This window comes from Mobula birostris, chromosome 29, assembly GCF_030028105.1.
Source record: "Mobula birostris isolate sMobBir1 chromosome 29, sMobBir1.hap1, whole genome shotgun sequence".
In the NCBI taxonomy this organism is placed as follows: domain Eukaryota; kingdom Metazoa; phylum Chordata; class Chondrichthyes; order Myliobatiformes; family Myliobatidae; genus Mobula; species Mobula birostris.
This window is the reverse complement of record NC_092398.1, coordinates 17,721,380-17,740,366: the sequence shown is the minus strand read 5'-3', so window position 1 is coordinate 17,740,366 and position 18,987 is coordinate 17,721,380. Positions and strand designations below refer to the sequence as shown.

The 18,987-nt window shown below is 45.1% G+C and overlaps 2 protein-coding genes across 4 annotated transcripts in view; both read right to left on the bottom strand.

The window, feature by feature from the left end:
- The window catches only part of ecsit (ECSIT signaling integrator), a 35,915-nt gene extending 34,914 nt beyond the window's left edge, over positions 1-1,001 (bottom strand). For both annotated transcript variants that reach the window (XM_072246538.1, XM_072246539.1), the window contains exon 1: positions 431-1,001. The gene's annotated coding sequence lies outside the window, so the exon portion shown is untranslated. The remainder of the gene's footprint in view (positions 1-430) is intronic.
- Positions 1,002-12,770: 11,769 nt separating this feature from the next.
- Positions 12,771-18,987, bottom strand: part of LOC140189972 (cytohesin-2) — a 46,870-nt gene continuing 40,653 nt past the window's right edge. Inside the window, exons 11-12 of one of the 2 annotated variants that reach the window (XM_072246356.1) lie at positions 16,734-16,888; positions 13,206-13,377 (exon numbers count right to left, since the gene is read on the bottom strand). In XM_072246356.1, coding sequence (XP_072102457.1) covers positions 13,293-13,377; positions 16,734-16,888 — 240 coding nt within the window. In that variant the 3' untranslated portion in view covers positions 13,206-13,292. Of the gene's footprint in view, positions 13,378-16,733; positions 16,889-18,987 lie in introns of both variants that reach the window. The other variant, XM_072246355.1, reaches the window with a different exon arrangement.

Sequence of the window (18,987 nt, the reverse complement as noted above, 5' to 3'; positions counted from 1 at the left end):
TTTCCGCGCCCCCCCCCCATTACGACCATCAGGGAGGAGGTATAGGACCCAGAAGAACCACAATTCAACGTTTCAGGAACAGTTTCTTCCCCTCTGCCATCAGATTAGTTCATGAACCCATACATTACCTCAGTATTCATCTTTTCCGCTATTTATTTCTATTGTAACACAATTTTATGTCCTTTACTGCTACACAATAATAATTTTCATCAAGTATGTCAGTATAAATGATATCAAGTATGTCAGTGATAATAAACCTGACTCAGTCTCCATTCCCTCGCCCTGGTTACACAGACGTGACAAATATTATATATAATTGTTCCTCGGTTACTATTCCCTCTCTCTGGTTAAACAGCCTATCCCGCTGACATAAATTAAACATAACCTCCCACTTTCCCACAAAGTCTGCCGCTTTTGCGGGAAATTTTACCTTCGAGGTCATTTCCTCCCTCGTTCAGAGCAGCACCATTATTAGTCCACCACCCTCTCCGTTCCGCCACGCCGCCGCGCATTGACTGTGATGGGTCCGACAGCTTCTGAGGCTCCCCACTCTCGGAGCATTGTGTCTCCTATTATTAGTTCCGAAGACTGATAGTTTCTTGTCTGCAAAGGCAGGCTGTCTCTCTTTAGTTAGTCCTGACGAAGAGTCTCGGCCCGAAACGTCGACTGTACCACTTCCTAGAGATGCTGCCTGGCCTACTGCGTTCACCAGCAACTTTTAAGTGTGGTGCTTGAAATTCCAGCATCTGCAGATTTCCTCATGTTTGCTGTCTCTCTTTCTGTTTCTTTCCCTTCAATCCCCCTCCCATGTTTCTGTCTTTCCAGGAGTCTCTTCTTTTCTATCAAACCAGATGATATTATTTTTTCTTCTTCTTCTGACTTTTTATGGGAGTTGGCAGTCCAACTTAAATGTGCATTACCGCCGCCAACTGGACTGGAGTGTGGTGTAGTGAATTGGTGGGGTGGGAAGTGCTGGTTACCGGTTGTTTCAGATGAAAAATCGCCCCAGAGCTTGTAAGTAATGAAACACGATACCGTGAATTAAACTAAAGTCATTCCCGTAACTTAAAGTTTTTAAATGAAAATTATCAACCCCCAAGGACTGTAATGAAGCCCGCATTTGATTTATTTCAACCTTATATGCTCCACACAATAATACTATGCGTTCATCTATTACATAATGATAACAAACCTGCATAACCTAGAATGATGTTTTCTAACAAGATACAAGGAATAATTACCCAATTCTAAATCGCGTCTAAATGATTCTTTCTCTTTTTGTTTTACCTCCTTCTCCAGTAAACCCAACAGTTTTAGGTATTCTATAAAGGTGTCTCCCATTATGCACATTATACCACGTCTTGCCATAACCCCCTAATTCTCAACCCTACCAATCCCTTAGCTTCTGATTTGCTTAGTGGTAGGTCAATATCCACTGTCGAACTTTTAACAGCTTTCTTAGCTAAGCAATCAATCCACTCATTCCCCTCTACACCTCTATGTGCGGTGAACCTTAAGAAGCCAGCCTATACACCAAAATTTTTTATATGAAATAATGTTTGATAAAGCTTCCAACAGTAAATCTGAGCAGTTTTAAGACTCAGATTATACTTATGTAGCACCCCTGGCGGACTCACAGCACCTGGTCCATTCTCTGTCTCTCTCTCTCTCCTACCTTCTCCCCCAAAACCCCGCGCATACAATATCTTACAGATACACCAAAAACATAACAACTATCCAAATTGGTTCATAACACTTTCTTATCAGTAACATGATTCAACAAACTGCTAGCGGGACGGCTTCCTCAGCATTTAACATAACAAAGAAGCATTCCCAAGTATAACATAACAAAGAAGCCATTTTAATTAGCCTAGGCAGTAACATAAGAGACAAAAACCCCTTACACTTATATTCCTGTTTCCATTTTAGGTCAAGGAGACTCACGGTTCACAGTCATATGACACAGGTACAGGCCCTTCGGCCAACTGGTCCACGCCAGCCGCAACATCTTCCCTGCTAGTTCCATTTGTCTGCGTTTAGCTATAACCCTCCGTGCTCTTTCCCCTGCATACAGCCGTCCAAATGCATCTTAAATGTTCTGATTATACATGCCCGGCCAACTTCCATTGGCAGTTCATTCTAAGTATAAACTTCCCTATCTTCCCTCCTCGCCCCCCACCCATTACCTTGTATCTATACCCTTTGGTTCTAGACTCCCCAACCCCGAAAAAAAGACAATGACCGTCCACCTCATGGCCCTCATGTTTTTTTTTATGAACATCTAAGTGTGACAGAGAGCGCTCGGTAAACGCATTCCTTACACCTGGGTATTTACACGCACACACAGCCTTGTCATTTTGCTGTCGTTGCACTGAGTGTGCGCACTTCAATGTCTCCCCCCCACCCTGGTATGTTCTACTGATGGGTCATAAAGGGTTTAGCTGTATGGTGCTTTTCCCCGCCATAAACTGCAGAATATTCCACCTCTTTAGTAATGGGGATGTGGAAATGTGTATATATTGTTTATATACTATGAGGTAGCTACTTATGTTTATTTTGCAATATGATTGTAATTACATTATGAAGTTCATCATATTCTGATCCATGCGTAACCTTACATTAACTTTCTGGGTAATTAAAGATGGTATATCATGGTGGTGGCTCTCTCACAGTGGTGTCTGAAAAGAGGATGCTGTCTAAGTTGCATGCCATCTTGGTCAATGTCTCCCATCTACTACATAATGTACTGGTTGGGCACAGGAGTACATTCAGCCAGAGTCTCATTCCACCAAGATGCAACACAGAGCGTCATAGGAAGTCATTCCTGCTTGTGGCCATCAAACTTTACAACTCCTCCCTTGGAGGGTCAGACACCCTGAGCCAATAGGCAGGTCCTGGACTTATTTCATAATTTACTGGCATAATTTACATATTACTATTTAACTATTAATGGTTCTATTACTATTTATTATTTATGGTGCAACTGTAACGAAAACAAATTTCCCCCGGGATCAATAAAGTATGACTATGACTATGACTATGTGCCGAGAAAAATGGTGCGAATGGCTTTTAGAAGAGAAAGAGATCGAGCTGCCACTGGACAAATAGTATGGAGCTACTTATTTTGTTTTCTGGTAGAACTCTTTTTGTAAATACTGGCAATTTTTTTCCGCTATTGTTTGTAAGTTTGGATTTTGACACACTTACACACCCTTGAACAAGAGTGCTAAGCGACTCCAGCCATTTTTTCCTTCAATCGTAACCCACGTATCTTAATACTATGTCTTCACCAGTTATTCTCCTGCCCTCCAGGAAATACAGATCCAGCGGTGGCCAGGCTGACCTCTCGTCCTCGTCCAGGCAGCACACTCGTAAGTCTCTTCTGCACCCTTTCCAGCTTGGACGATTCGTTTAATACTAGTTTAGTTAGTTCGGCACAACACGAGGGTCAAAGGTTAGGGTGTTGTACTGTTCTATAATATACCAAGTGTGGTCTCAGCATGTCTTGCTGCTCCATCTGATGGACGACTCCTTCATCACCCTGTTTGCCATGCGTCTCCAGATAAGGGTAGGCCAAAGGGCCTGTTCCTGCGCCGTACTGATGTATGTCGTACCGTGAGTTGTGTGCACGAGAAATAGAAGCTTGCCTGACCTGGCAATTGGGACGTGGGAACGCACAAGAGAAAATCAACAGATGCTGAAAATCAAAGCAACACACAAAAAACGCTGGAGGAACTCAGCAGGCCAGGCAGCATCTATGTAAGAGAGTAAACAGACCCAAGGCCCTCGGTCCGAAACGTCGACTGTTTACTCTTTTTCATAGATGTTGCCTGGCCTGCTGAGTTCCCCCAGCATTTTGTGTGTGAGAACTCACTTACCGTGACGACCACAGGGTGGCGCAGCGAGCAAAGCGGTTGTCTCGAGGCTCTGATGACACTGTTCAAACCCGCCCTCTGGTGTGCATGTGAGTGAGAAGTAGTTTGCACATTCAGCTTCGGGTTCAATATTACTTATACATGTAGTTAAATTTATTTCACGGCAGTCGTAAAGTGCTAATAATAATAAAGTACAAATTATATTAAGAATTTATTAAATCAGTCGTGCAAAAGAGAAAAAAAGCGAAGAAGTGAGGTGTCCATTCTGAAATTTGATGGCGGAGGGGAAGAAGTGTCGAGTGTGTGCCTTCAGGCTTCTGGAGCTCCTCCTTGATGGTAGCAATGAGAAGAGGGCACGTCCTGGGTGATGGGGGTCCTTAGTGATGGATGCAGCTTTCGCCTTTTGAAGGTGTACTCCATGCTGGGAAGGCTAGCGCTCGTGATGGAGATGACAGCCTTCTGGAGCGATTTCCGATCCTGTGCAGTTGTCCCTCCATACCAGGCAGTTAGAATGCTCTCCACTGTACAGCTGTAGAAATTTGCTAGACTTTGGTGGCATACCAAATCTCTTCAAACTCCTAATGAAGGAGCCATCATTGTAATTGCATATGTTGGCCCCAGATTAGATCGTCAGAACCCCGTGACAACGTGCGACTATCCTGCAACGACCAGCGGGGCGAACGGGAGTTAATCAGCAGTTGCCTATCGCTAATGCGTGAGGGGTATTTCACGGTAATGCGGGTTCAGCAAAATGAGATTAAGTAGAAGTGAGAGGTCTTCGTGAGGCAGGATTGTGTGTGTGAGACAGAGAGAACTTGGTGGGCTGAAAACCCTATATCCGTCTAACGTTAGTGGGTCCTCTTGAGAGTGCACTTGGGAATATTTTCTGGAGTTCTTGTCGTCCCGGAGGGATGCCATTAAACTGGCGAGCGTGCAAAAGATTCATGAAAGCGTTCAGAGATGCTCTTCTGCACACCGCTGTTGTAATACGTGAGTATTTGAGTTCTTGTCAACTTGAACCAGCCTGCCCATTCCCCTCTGATCTCTCATTAACAAAGCATTTTCCCCCACAAAACAGCCTCTCACGGGATTTTTTTTCCCCCTGAGCCATTATCTAGAGATTGCTGTACCTGAAAATTGCAGATCACCAGCTTCTCAAACCACCCCGTCTGGCACCAACAATCATTCCACAAAGTCTTCCCTATTCTAATGTTTGATCAGAACAACTGGCATGCCTTCATGCATTGATTGGCTGATTAGATATTTGCATTAACGAGCAGGTGTACAAGTATACCTAATAACGTGGCCACTGTGTGTATGACAAACACGAAAAAATCTGCAGTTGCTGGAAACCCAAAGCAACACACACAAAATGCTGGAGAAACTAACAGATCATGTATCTATGGAAAAGAGTGAACTGTCGACGTTTCGGGCTGAGCCCCTTCATCAGGACTCAGTCAGGAGAGACTGTGACTGGATTTGTGGGGGGGGGGGGGGGGAGAATAGATCGCTGAGAGATTTATAAAATCACCAAGGGCACAGATAGATGGTCAGTCCCTTTCCTAGGGCGGGGGAGTCTAAAACAAGATACAGGTAGTGTGAAATCATAGTCATACAACTTGGAAACAGACCATTCATCTCACCTGCGATAGTACACTCAAACACGTTTGGCCCATATCCAAGTACCCGCTTTAACTTATCAAATTATACCCACCTCTACCACTTCTGCTGGCAGCTCGTTCCATGTACCTACCACTTTCTTTGTAGAAAATTTGCCCCTCGGGTACCCTCCCAATCTCACCTTCCCACGGTGAATCTCTCGTTTTAGACACCTGCGCCCTGGAGGAAAAATGTGTGGCCATCCACCTTATCTACGCCCCTCATGATTTTATAACAGTCGGATCTCAGCCGTCTTTGCTGCATGGAAACAGTCCCAGCCCTCCAGTCCTAATAACAGAGGGAGGAAGTTTAAAAGGGGAAATTGAGTACATTTTTCCCACACAGAAAACAGTATCGTCTGCGTTCTGTTATTAACATAGAACATCACAGCACAATACAGACCCTTCAGCCCACAAGGTTGTATCGACCTTTTCACTTACTCCAAGGTCAATCTAACCCTCCCTTCACTCGGAGCCCTCCATTTTTCTATCGTCCATGTGTCTATTGAAGAGTCTCTTAAATGTTCACAATGTACCCGCCTCTACCACCACGCTTGGCTGGATGTTCCATGCAGTTACCACTCTGCACATTGAAAAGACTACCACGCATCACCCATTCCCCACCGCCCCACCAACCCCGTGCCGGCTGGTGGCGCAATGGCATCAGCGCCGGACTCCGGAGCGAAGGCTCCTGAGTGCGAATCCAAGTCAGGCCACCATTCCGCCCCCCCCCCCCACCCCCCGAGCACGTTTTCCATCCGTGCTGTGTTGAACATTGAGCTGGCTACTCGGCCTCCTTAAAAAAAAAGGATCGAGTCAGGAACGTTTATATTGTGACCCGGTTAATCCGAAAGGAGACCAATCCTGACACCACGCGCCAGACAAGAATGGCTGACTCTCTGATGCGACACGCTAAAAAAAAATTCTCCCACCCTTACACTTTCCTCCAATCACATTTGCCTTTGCCACCATGGGGGAAAGTCTCTCGCTATCTATTATATGCCTTTTATCATCTTATACACCTCTATCATTACTTGTCATCCTCCTCCACTCCAGAGAGAAAACCTCCTTCTCGCTTAACCACTCCTCATAAGACATGCTCCCTAATATGCACAGCATCCTTGTAAATTTGCTCTGCACACTCTCTAAAGCTTCTATATCCTACCTATAATGAGGTGACCAGAACTGAATTGCTTCTCTATTCTTACCCCCTCGGGTGGCGGCATGGAGATATGTTTCTACCAAAGGAGATATAAGGCGTTTCTTCTTCTCTCCGCTAACCTGTAGGTCACCCTTTGGCAAGGTATAGCACCTACTTAGCCCACTGATCAGTCACGTGAAGCCATGGAAGCAGGTGGTAGATGGTCATATGGGCAGCTGGTGCATATCACAAGTCCTGTTGAATGGACGACAAATGCCAAGCATATAATCTCTGAAGAATATTGATAGTGGCTAAGGTCACTCGTCTTGTAAAGAGACTACCCAAATGTTGGCAATGGCAAACCATTTCTGTCGAAAAATTAGCCAAGAACAATCAGTGTCATGGAAAGAACATGATCACCCAAATCTTATGACATGGCTCATAACGAACATTACTTACTGTTGAGTATGTTAGATTGGCAAGTAAAATGAAAGTTTTTACTGCATCTTCGTACATCGAGTCATACAGCAGAAACAGACCCTTCGGCCGAAATCTTCTATGCTGATTGTGTTGCCCTGCCAGGTAGTCACATCTGCCTATGTTTGGCCCATGGCCCTCTAAACATCTCTACAGGTACTTATTGAGATCATAAACACAAGAGATTCTTCAGATGCCAGAAATACAGAGCAACATTACACAAAATGCTGGAGGAACTCAGCAAGTCAGGCAGTGTCTATGGAAATGAATAAACAGTCAACATTTTGGGCCAAGACCATTCTTATGGACTGGAAAGAAAGGGGGAAGACGCCAGAATGAAAAGGTGGAGGGAAAAGGAAGAGGACTAGCTAGAAGTTGATAGGTGAAGCCAAGAGGCCGGGAAAGGTAAGGGGCTGGAGAAGAAGTAATCTGATAGAAGAGGAGAACGGACCATGAGAGAAGGAGGACTCGGCAAGGTGATGGGCAGGTGAGGTAAGAGGTCAAAGTGAGGAATAGAAGAGAGGAGGGCGAGGGGAAAAAAATCACGTGAAGGAGAAATCAACATCCATATCATCAGGTTGAAGGCTACCTAGCCCTGAGGTGTTGCTCCTCCATCCTGAGAGTAAAGAGAACATGGACCAACATGTCAGAACAGGGATGGAAATAGGAATTAAAATGGATGGCCACCGGGAAATATAGCTTTTGGTGGATGGAGTAGACATGCTTGACAAAGTGGCCGCCCAATTTACATTGGGTTTCACCAATGTGACTTATCTAGATGACTTTAAAATATTGCTAATATGCTTGCTGAACTGCTTTCAGCAGCTCATTCCAAAAATACACCAACCTTTGTGTGTAAAAGCTGCCCCTAGTATCCCTTTTAAATCTCTCAATTCTGATCTTACATCTCTGCCCTCTTGATTTTCACACCCCCTCCTCAGGAAAAAGTGCTATGTGTTTTCACTCTAATGCCTCTCAAACCTTATGTACCTCATTCAGGTCACCCCCTTAATCTCCTACATTCCAGAGAATAAAGCCCCAGTCTACTCTCCTGGCACCAAGTACAGTCAACGTTCCGGTAAATCTTTTCCACTCTCTTTCTAGTTTAATGTACTCAAAATGCTGGAGAAGCTCAACAGGTCAGCCAGCATCTATGGAAAGGAATAAAGAGTCAACATTTCAGGCTGAGGACCATCGGTGATGGAAAGAAAGAGGAACATAGCCAGATTAAGAATATGAGGGAAAGTAAGATTTTGCAGGTCGAGTCAACAGTGAGGAAGGCAAATACAATGTTAGACTCATTTCAAGAGGGCTAGAATATAAAAGCAAGGATGTAATGTTGAGGCTTTATAAAGCACTGGTGAGGCCTCATTTGGAGGCTTGTGAGCAGCTTTGAGTTTCTTATCTAAGAAAGGATGTGCTGACGTTGGAGAATTTTCAAAGGAGGTTCACAAATTATTCCAGGATTGAAAAGCATGTCATATAAGGAGCATTTGATGGCTCTGGGCCTTGGCGCACAGGAATTCAGAAGAATGAGAGGGAAACCTACCAAATATTTAAAGGCTAAGAAAGGATGTGCTGACATTGGAGATGGTTCAAAGGAGGTTCACGAAAAATGATTCCAGGATCGAAAGGCCTGTCGTATAAGCAGCATTTAATGGCTCTGGGCCTCAGCTCACAGGAACTCAGCAGAATGAGAGAGGATCTCATTGAACTCTACCAAATATTGAAAGGCCTCGACAGAGCGGATGTGGAGAGGATGTTTCCTATGGTGGGAGAATCAAAGACCAGAGGACACAGCCTCATAATAGAGGGGTGTTCTTTAGCGAGAGAGTGGCAAACCTGTGAAATTCATTGCCACAGGTGGCTGTGGAGGCTAAGTCATTGAGTATACATTTAAAGCAGAAGTTGATAGATTCTTGATTAGTAAAGGCATGAAGAGATATGGCGAGAAGGCAGGAGAACGGGGCCGAGAGGGAAATGGATCAGCCACGATGAAATGATGGAGCAGACTCGATGGGCCAAATGCCCTAATTCTATTTTTATATCTTATGAGAAGCAGAACAAGATAGAAGGTGATAGGTGAGACCTGGAAAGGAAGGGGAAGCAGCTAGAATAAGGTGTGGGGGAAGGGAGGCAAAGGAGTACAAGCTGGAAGGTTGTAGGGGAGACCAGGTGAGGGGAAAGGTGTGTGGGTGGGGGACTGGGTGATGAACTGAGAAGCTGGGAGGTGATAGGTGGAAAAGGCAAAGGGCTGAAGAAGAGGTGTTGTGTTCTAGTTTAATAACAGGGTGACACAATCTTCAGGGGTGCCCTCACCAACATCTTACATTAATTGCAACATCCTCACAACTTCCCTGCTTACCTATTCAGCACTGTGACCGATGAAGGAGATGTGACCGTACTAAACCAATAAGATGGTATCCGGAATGAACTGTTGGAGGGGCTGGAGGCAGGAACACTAACAGCACTTAAAGAAGTATCTGGACAGGTACTTTAACAGTAACATGGGTGGCACTAATATAGTGGCTAGCAGAATGCTCCACAGTACCAGCAACCCGGGTTCAATTCCCACTGCTCCCCGGAAGGAGTTTGTATGTTCTTCCCGTGAGCGCACGAGTTTCATCCAGGTGCTGTGGTTTCCTCCCGGCTAGCTGGTGACTTGGTCATTGTAAATTGTCCTGTGATTGGGCAAGGGTTAAGTCAGGAGATTACTGGGCAGCGCTGCTCAAAGGACCAGAAGGGCCTGTTCCGCACTGTACCTCAATAAATAAAACAAATAATAGTCCGTACTTTGCAGCACCATGACACCCCCCCTCCAACTACTATCAGGACATTTTTTGGTTTATTTGTACTATTTGTATCATTTCTTGTAAAAATATGGTGCACAATTATATAATTTTCTTTTATCTTGTGTATCTGATGTGATATGCCTCTGATGCTAGATCCAAAGTTTGTCATTGCTCCTGTATACACACGGCCTTGTTCGACAGACAATAAAATCTGCTTTAACCTTGACCACAATGCCATCCATACTGCTCCCAATTGACGATACTAGGCCTGTCTACTTCCGTGCTTTGCCTAACGTCTGTCCAAGTATCTGTAGTAATTGTATTCCACCACCGGTCCTAGCCCTTCTAGTCTCTCCTTATAACTCCAGCTGCCCAGAGCAGGCAACGTCCTGATGAGTCATTTCCCGCCACTTCACATCCTTCACATTGGATGGAGAACCCCCAAGGCTGTATATGGCATACATAATTTGTTGATAAGTTTACTTTGAACTTTCAAGGGTGTGTAAACAGGCATTTAAACAGTCAGGGCTTGGGGGGGATTGAGATTCTAGACAGGCAGACTGGTGAGTACCTGGGAGAGGGGCATCTGCAGATCCCATCTTCTAATTGCGCTCTTTCGTGTAATAGTTATGTCTAATTATGTTTCATTGATGCTTTCCTTCTGAATGCTGATTATATGACACTATGAGGCCATGATGCTGTTTTTCATTGCACCTGTACAGACAGGTACTTGGGAATATGACAATAAACTCAACCTTGACAAATGAAATTAACAGGACCATAAAACCTAGGAACAGAATTAGTCCATTCAGCCCATCAAGTCTGCTCCACCATTCCATCGTGGCTGATTAAAATCCCTCTCAACCCCATCCCCCTGTTTTCTCCCTGGAACATACAAAACCCTTACTAATCAAGAAACTATCAACCTCCACTTTAAGTTCACCTAATGACTTGGCCTCCACACTTGTCTGTGGCAGTGAATTCTAAAGATTCACTAACTCCATCCCTCAATTTCGCTGTGCCCTCTGGTCTTCAACTCCCTCCACCTCCACTTTAGAAAACATACTGCCCATGTCCACTCTTTCCAAGCCTTTCAATATTCAATAGATTTCAATGATATCCCTCCTCACTCTTCTAAACTCCCATGAGTACAGGTCCAGAGCAATCAAACACTCCTCCTACATTAACCCTTTCATTCCCAAAACCATTCCTGTGAACCTCCTCTGAACCCTCGCCAATGCCAGCAGATCTTTTCTTACATAAGAGGTCCAAAACTGCTCACAATACCCTGTGCGATCTGACCAATGCCTTATAAAGCCTCAGCATTAAATCCTTAGTAACCGTCGGTAATAAACCAATACCCATTCCCTATGGTCTTGCAAAATTAGTTCAGCAATAATGGAATAGCAGAGCAGATGCAACAGGCCAAATAGCCTAATTCTGCTCCTATGGCTTATGGTCCCTCAAACATACAGTCAGCAGCCAATTGATTATGTACACCTGCTCATGAATGCAAATATCTAATCAACCAATCATGTGGCAGCAATGCAATGCATAAAAGCATGGAGTCTTGGTAATGAGTTGTTCTTCAGCCCTAATATCATAATGTGGAAAAATGTGATCTGAGTGATTTTAACTGTGGAGTGATTGTTGATGCCAGGGGGGTGATTTGAGTATCTCAGAAACTACTGATCTCCTGTGATTTTCACACACATCAATCTCTAGAGTTTACAGAGAATGGTGTAAAAAACAAAAAAAAAATCTAGTGAGCAGCAGTTCCTTGTTAATGAGAGGTCAGAGGAGAATGGCCAGACCAGTTCAAGCTGACAGAATGGCAGCAGTAACTCAAATAGCTACACATTAGGTCAGTGGTCTGCAGAAGAGCATCTCTGAAGAAACAACATGTCAAACTTGAAGTGGATGGACTACGTCAGCAAAAGACCACACTGGGTTTCAAGGTGTACCTAATAAAGTGGCCAATGAGTGCAGGTCATAGCTAACATCTCACAGCTACCAGGCAGGAAAAAGAGCAGTCATCCTTCCTATATTACTGTATGCAGCTGAATCATGGATCACCTACCTGAAGCAATACCACTAAAGATCCTTACAAAAGATTTTGAGGATCATCTGGAAGGACAGATGCATCAACACCAGCATACAGGAGGAGGCCAATACGAACAGCATCTCCACCACGATAAATCAACACCAACTCCGATGGATCAGTCATGTCATCCGGATGCCTATCTCACATCTCCCCAAACAGATCCGTTACTCACAGTTGAAGGAAGGTCACAGAGCCCCTGGTGGGCTCAAAGGAAACCTTCAAAAACATCAAGATCGGCCAGAAGAAATTCAACATTACACCTAAAAACTGGGAAGACATTGCATTCAGTAGACACACCTAGAGGAAGTCTGTTCAAGAGGGAGTTGCGCTGCACGAGGTTGATCTCTGCTGTGCCGCAGAGTACAAGCGGCAGGTCCAAGAGGGAGAGACCAAACAATCAAAAGACCCAACCTACTAACCATAGCCACCAATTATTCTTGCCTACACTGCACCAGAATACGTGGATCCCAACCACCTGAGGACCCACCAATAGACAACCCTGTAAGAGAACATTATTCTCGACTCAAGTGATCGCATTATATATAAACGCAGGCAAGTGGGTTTTAGTGGCTATGGGTAGGGTGGTCGGCATACATAGTGTGGGCTGAAGGGCTTTTTCCCTCGCTGTTTGACACACTGTTCAGTGGCTGCGGTTATGCCTCTTTGAGGCAGCATTCCATATCCCGAGCCCTGCTCGCAGTATAGAGCACAACAGCATCACAATGAATTTGTAGTGAAATATTAATAATAATAATAACAATAATAATATTAATAATAATTACCAACAGTAGTGAGAATAATGAGTGTTCAACAATTCTGGAAGCTCATTAAATCGTCAAAAGTCTGTAAAATTCCGGAATACCGGAAGTGAGACCAAGTCCTCACCCTCTCTCCACCTCCCACCTGACCCCACTTGCAAACTCGGGAGAGGAGTTGGTGGGGGGTGCAAAATGGTCCGGGGCCCAGGGGAAGAAATGGGGCCGTCCTCTCTCTCAGCCACATATGTCGAGTCTCCAGGGGTGGTGGCAATGGAGAGGGGGGAGGGGAAGATGAAAGGGAGGGAGGAGAGAACCTCCACAGGGGACTGGTCTCTCGTCTGAAATGTCTCATCTTCCAACTTCTTGAAAACGAGACCACGGCTGACTGCTGTGACAGGAGGGGGGGATGGGGTGATGGGGCAAAGGTTCACCCTCCCTTTCTCTTTCCTCGCTGGGGAGCTCCCCGCTCCCTCTCCCCCTCCATCCATCAGGGCTGTTCCACCTTCTTCACTGAGATGCGCTTCTTCCGCGCAGCAAGCATCTCGTAGAACGGGTCGATGCTGACAGCTGCCCTGTGGGGTGGGGTAGAAGAGAAAAGGGAAGAGATTAACTGAAGCACGTAAAGGTGCGGGGATCCTCTGCCGCGGATGCACAGAATCGCAAAGGGCCATCAAGGGCGTCTTCAAGAATTGGTGCACGGAGAAGGCACTGAGGACCCTCACCACCCAGGACAGACCTTCGTCCTGTATCCCTCACTGATGGTTGCTACCACTGGGGATGAGATACAGGACCCTCTTTAAGATAGTGTCTTTTTTGAGACATTGTAAGTGTTGTTACTTCAATGTACTCGTGTTATTTCTTTTGTATAATATAACAATAAAAAGATTTGAAAAGAAAGAGATACAGCACCCTGAAGACCTTACACTCAACCTTTTACAACATAGGATATAATGATATAGTACTGGAACGAAGGCCCGCAATGTTGTGCCAAGTTTTTAACCTACATAATCAATCTAACCCTTCTCTCCTACATAGCCCATAACCCTCCATTTCTCTTTCATCCATGTGCCTGTCTCAGAGTCTCTTAAAAGTCCTTAATGTATCTGTCTCCACCAGCGCACCTGGCAGGTAGTTTCACACACCCATCACCCTCTATGTGAAATACTTAACTCTGACATCCCCTTGTACTTTCCTCCAACTACTTTAAAATTGAGCCCTTTGTATTAGCCACTACTGCTCTGGGAAAATGTCTCTGGCTGTCCACTCAATCTATGCCTCTTACCATCTCGTCACCTGTCATCCTCTTCCTCTCCAAAAAAGCCCTAGCTCACTCAATCCTTCCTCACAAGACATGCTCTCTAATCCAGGCAGAATCCTGGTACATCTCTTCAGCACTCTCTCTAAAGTTTCCACATTCTTCCCATAACGCGGTGACCAAAACGAACACAGGATACTTGGTAGTGTGGAGGAGCAGAAGGATCTGGGGGTAAATGTCCACAGATCCCTGAAAGTTGCCTCACAGGTAGACAGGGTAGTTAAGAAAGCTTATGGGGTGTTAGCTTTCATAAATCGAGGGATAGAGTTTAAGAGTCGCGATGTAATGATGCAGCTCTATAAAACTCTGGTTAGACCACACTTGGAGTACTGTGTCCAGTTCTGGTCACCTCACTATAGGAAGGATGTGGAAGCATTGGAAAGGGTACAGAGGAGATTTACCAGGATGCTGCCTGGTTTAGAGAGTATGCATTATGATCAGAGATTAAGGGAGCTAGGGCTTTACTCTTTGGAGAGAAGGAGGATGAGAGGAGACATGATAGAGGTGTACAAGATAATAAGTGGATAGCCAGCGCCTCTTCCCCAGGGCACCACTGCTCAATACAAGAGGACATGGCTTTAAGGTAAGGGGTGGGAAGTTCAAGGTGGATATTAGAGGAAGGTTTTTTTGCTCAGAAAGTGGTTGGTGCGTGGAATGCACTGCCTGAGTCAGTGGTGGAGGCAGATACACTCGTGAAGTTTAAGAGACTACTAGACAGGTATATGGAGGAATTTAAGGTGGGGGGTTATATGGGAGGCAGGGTTTGAGGGTCGGCACAACATTGCACGCCGAAAGGCCTGTAATGTGCTGTACTATTCTATGTTCTACAATACTCCAAGTGTAGTCTAACCAGGCTTTTACAGAGCTGCAACATTACCTCAATACTCCAACTAATGAAGGCCAACACACTATACACCTTCTTAATCGCTCTATCAACTTAGTCATAGAGTCATAGAAAAGTACAGAACAGAAAAGGCCCTTCAGCCCTTCTGGACTGTGTTGAACCATTTAAACAGCCTACTCCTATCGACATACCGGGACCACAGGCCTCCATACCCATACCATCCACGTACCCATCCAAACTTCTCTGAAACATTGAAATCGAGCTCACTTGCGCTGGCAGCTCAGTGCACACTCTCATGTCCCTCTGAGTGAAGAAGCTTCCCCTCATGTTCCCCTGAAACTTTTCCCATTTCACCCATGGATGCGTAGTATCTTCAAGAGGTGGTGCCTCAAGAAAGCAGCATTTGATACTGAGCACCCTCACCACATTTTACATCCTCTCCTCTTGTTACTATCTTCGGGGAAGAGATACAGCAGCCTGAAGACACACACTCAATGTTTTAGGAACAGCTCCTTCCCCTTCGCCATCAGATTTCTGAACAGTCCATGAATGTATGATTACTACCTCTCTGTTCCTTACTTGTACCATTTGGAAACACAACAGCACAGTATGGGCCTTTACCCATGAAGTTGTGTCACTTTTTTGGCCTACTGAATGATCAATCTAATCCTTCTCTTCTTTACAGCCCATAACCCTCCACAAACAAGGGAAGGTCTGCAGATGCTTGAAATCAAGGTAACATACACAAAATGCTGGAGGAACTCAGCATCTATGGAAAAGAGTTAAACAGTTGCCATTTCAGGCCAAGACCCTCAACCACTGATGATCTGGTGTGTCATATAAAAGAGGGTAAATACTTATGCAATCAATTATTTTGTGTTTTTTATTTGTAATTAATTTAGATCACTTTTGTAGAGATCTGTTCACTTTGACACAATAGAGTCTTTTTCTGTTGATCAGTGTCAAAAAAGCCAAACTAAATCCACTGTGATTCAATGCTGTAAAACAAAAAAACATGAAAACTTCCAAGGGGGAGTGAATATTTTTTATAGGCACTGTATATACTTACTGAAATTTAGAGTTTTTATTATGTATTGCAATGCACTGCTGCCGCCAAAACAACAAATTTCATGACATATGCTGGTGACATTAAACCTGATTTTGATTTATTTTATTTAGAGATACAGTGCAGAAAAGGCCCTTCCAGTCCTTCAAGCTCAGTAACCCTGACAATCTTGATTTAACCCAAACCCAAACCCAAACATGGGAAAATGACCAATTAACCTACTGGGTACATCTTTGGACTGTGGGAGGAAACCAGGGCACGTGGAGAAAACCCATGCGTTCCACGGACTCCCCTCCTTCATTTCCCAGCTCCTTCCATCGCCACCCCACCTCCTCATATCCCACACTCCCCCTCTGCTTCCCCTCGCTACCTCTTTTGCTGTCCTCTCTCCCTCTCGTTCAAGCTCAGTTATCATTCAACCACACATGAATGCAGTCAAACGAAACAGCATTCCTCCAGAGCCAAGGGGCAAGACACAGTCCCAAGGGCACACAGCTCCGATAGTTACAACAACAGGAAACTATACAGACCCAAAACCCCCAAGTCCCTCAGTATCATGGTCTGTAGATTGATGGTGCTTAGGATGTTGTCCCAGTTTTCCACTCAGTAAGCACTGCAGAGCAGCACTGATGTAAGGTCACCTACTGCCCTCTCAGGCCTCATTCCCTCTCTGCCACTGTTCCCACCCCGCCTGAGGACTCACTTGATGCACTTGATCCACTCATCCTTCTCCTCGGGAGTTGGGGCGGAGATGCGGTACACCATGTGGTTGCCCTCCACCACGCGGCCGTCTGCCTCCGTTTTGCAGGCCTTGATCAGCTGGCCTCGGTTATTGGGGATGTACAACTCAAAGCAGTTCTGGGGGTCGGGTGGGGGGTGGAAAGAAAGGGAGACGGACATGGGAGAGGTGAGAGAAGGGAGTTGGGAAGGTGTAAGGGGTAAAGGAGGAGGAGGAGAAGGGGAGAGGAGAGCGGGGATAGGAGTGGGGGGATAGGAGTGGGGGGAATAGGGTGGGGAGGGAGGGGGTGAGGGAGAGTGGAGGAGAGAGGGAGAAGGGTTAGAGGGAGGGGGTAGAAGGAGAGAAAGGGAGAGGGAGAGAAAGGGAGAGGGAGAGTAAGGGAGAGGGAGAGTAAGAAAGAGGGAAGAAGGAGACAGGGGAAGGCACATGAGGAGAGGAGTGGGGAGGGCACAAGAGGAGAGGAGGGAGGAGGGAATTAGGGAATTAGGGAGAGGGGGAGAAAGCCAAAGAGAGATTGTCGGTATGTGCGTGAGTATGGCCTCCACAGTTGCCTGTGGTAACAAATTCCACAAATTCAGCACCTTCTGGCTAACGAAATTTCTCTGTATCTCTGTTTTAAGTGGACTCCCCTCTATCCTTAGGCTGTTCCCTCTTGTCCTAGACTCCTGCACCATGGGAAGCATTCTTTCCATATCTACTCCATCTAGGCCTTTCAATATGCGAAAGGTTTCAATAAGCTCCCTCCCTCATCCTTCTAAATTATCGGATGGTAATTCTTTCATTCCCGGAATCATCCTTGTGAACCTCCACCGAACCCTCTCCATTGCCAGCACACCTTTTCTTAGATGAAGAGCCCAAAACTGTTCACAATACTCAAGGTGAGGCCTCATCAGAGCCTTATAAAGCCTCAGCATCACAACCCTGATTTTGGATTCTAGACCTCTTGAAACGAATGCTAACATTGCATTTGCCTTCCTCACCACCAACTGTACCTGTAAGTTAACCTTTAGGGTGTTCTGCACAAGGACTCTCAAGTCCCTTTGCATATCAAATTTTTGCATTTTCTTCCCATTTAGAAAATAGTCAGCACATTTATTTCTACTACCAAAGTGCACGACCATGCATTTTACAACATTGTATTTCATATGCCACTTTCTTGCCCTTTCTGCAAATCTAACTCCTTCTGCAGCTGACCTGTTTCCTCAACACTACTGTCCCTTCACCAATCTTCGTATCATCTGCAAACTTGGCAATAAAGCTTTCTATTCCATCATCTAAATCATTGGTATACAGCATAAAGAGAAGTGGTTCCAACACTGACCCCTACGGATCACCACTAGTCACTGGCAGCCAACCAGAAAAGAATCTCTTTATTCCCACTCGCTGCCTCCTACCAATCAGCCAATGCTCTAAGCATGCGAGTAACATTCCTGTAACACCAAGGGCTCTGCAGGCTCATGTGTGGCACCTTGTTAAAGACCTTCTGAAATCCAAATATACAACACCCACTGCATCCCTTTTATGCCTGCAATCTCCTCAAAGAATTCCAACATGTTCGTCAAGAATTTTCCCTTAAGGAAACCATGCTGACTTTGTACTATCTTGTCCTGTGTCACCAAGTACTCCATAACCTCATCCTTAACAACTGACTCCAACACCTTCCCAACCACTGAGGTCAGGCTGACTGGTCTATAATTTCCTTTTTGCTGCCTTCTTCCTTTCTTAAAGAGTGGAGTGACATTTGCAATTTTCCAGTCCTTTGGCACCATGCCAGAGTCCAAAATGCTTTTTGAAAGATCATTACTAATGCCTCCACAATCTGTACTGCTACCTCTTTTAGAACCACCTCCACAATCTGTACTGCTACCTCTTTTAGAACCGCAGGGTGTAGTCCATCTGGTCTGGGTAACTTATGTACCCTGAGGTCCTTTAGCTTTTTGAGCACCTTCTTCCTTGCAATAGAAACTGCACTCAGTTCTCTTCCCTCACACCCTCCAACATCTGGCACACTGCTAGTGTCTTCCACAGTGAAGACTGATGCAAGATACTTATTCAGTTCATCTGCCATCTCCTTGTCCCCTGTTATTATTTCTGCTGCCTCATTTTCTAGCAGTCTTATATCCACTCTCATCTCTCTTTTATTTTTTTAAACACTTGAAATAGGATTTACTATTCACTTTGATATTGTTTGCTAGCTTGCTTTCATATTTCATCTTTT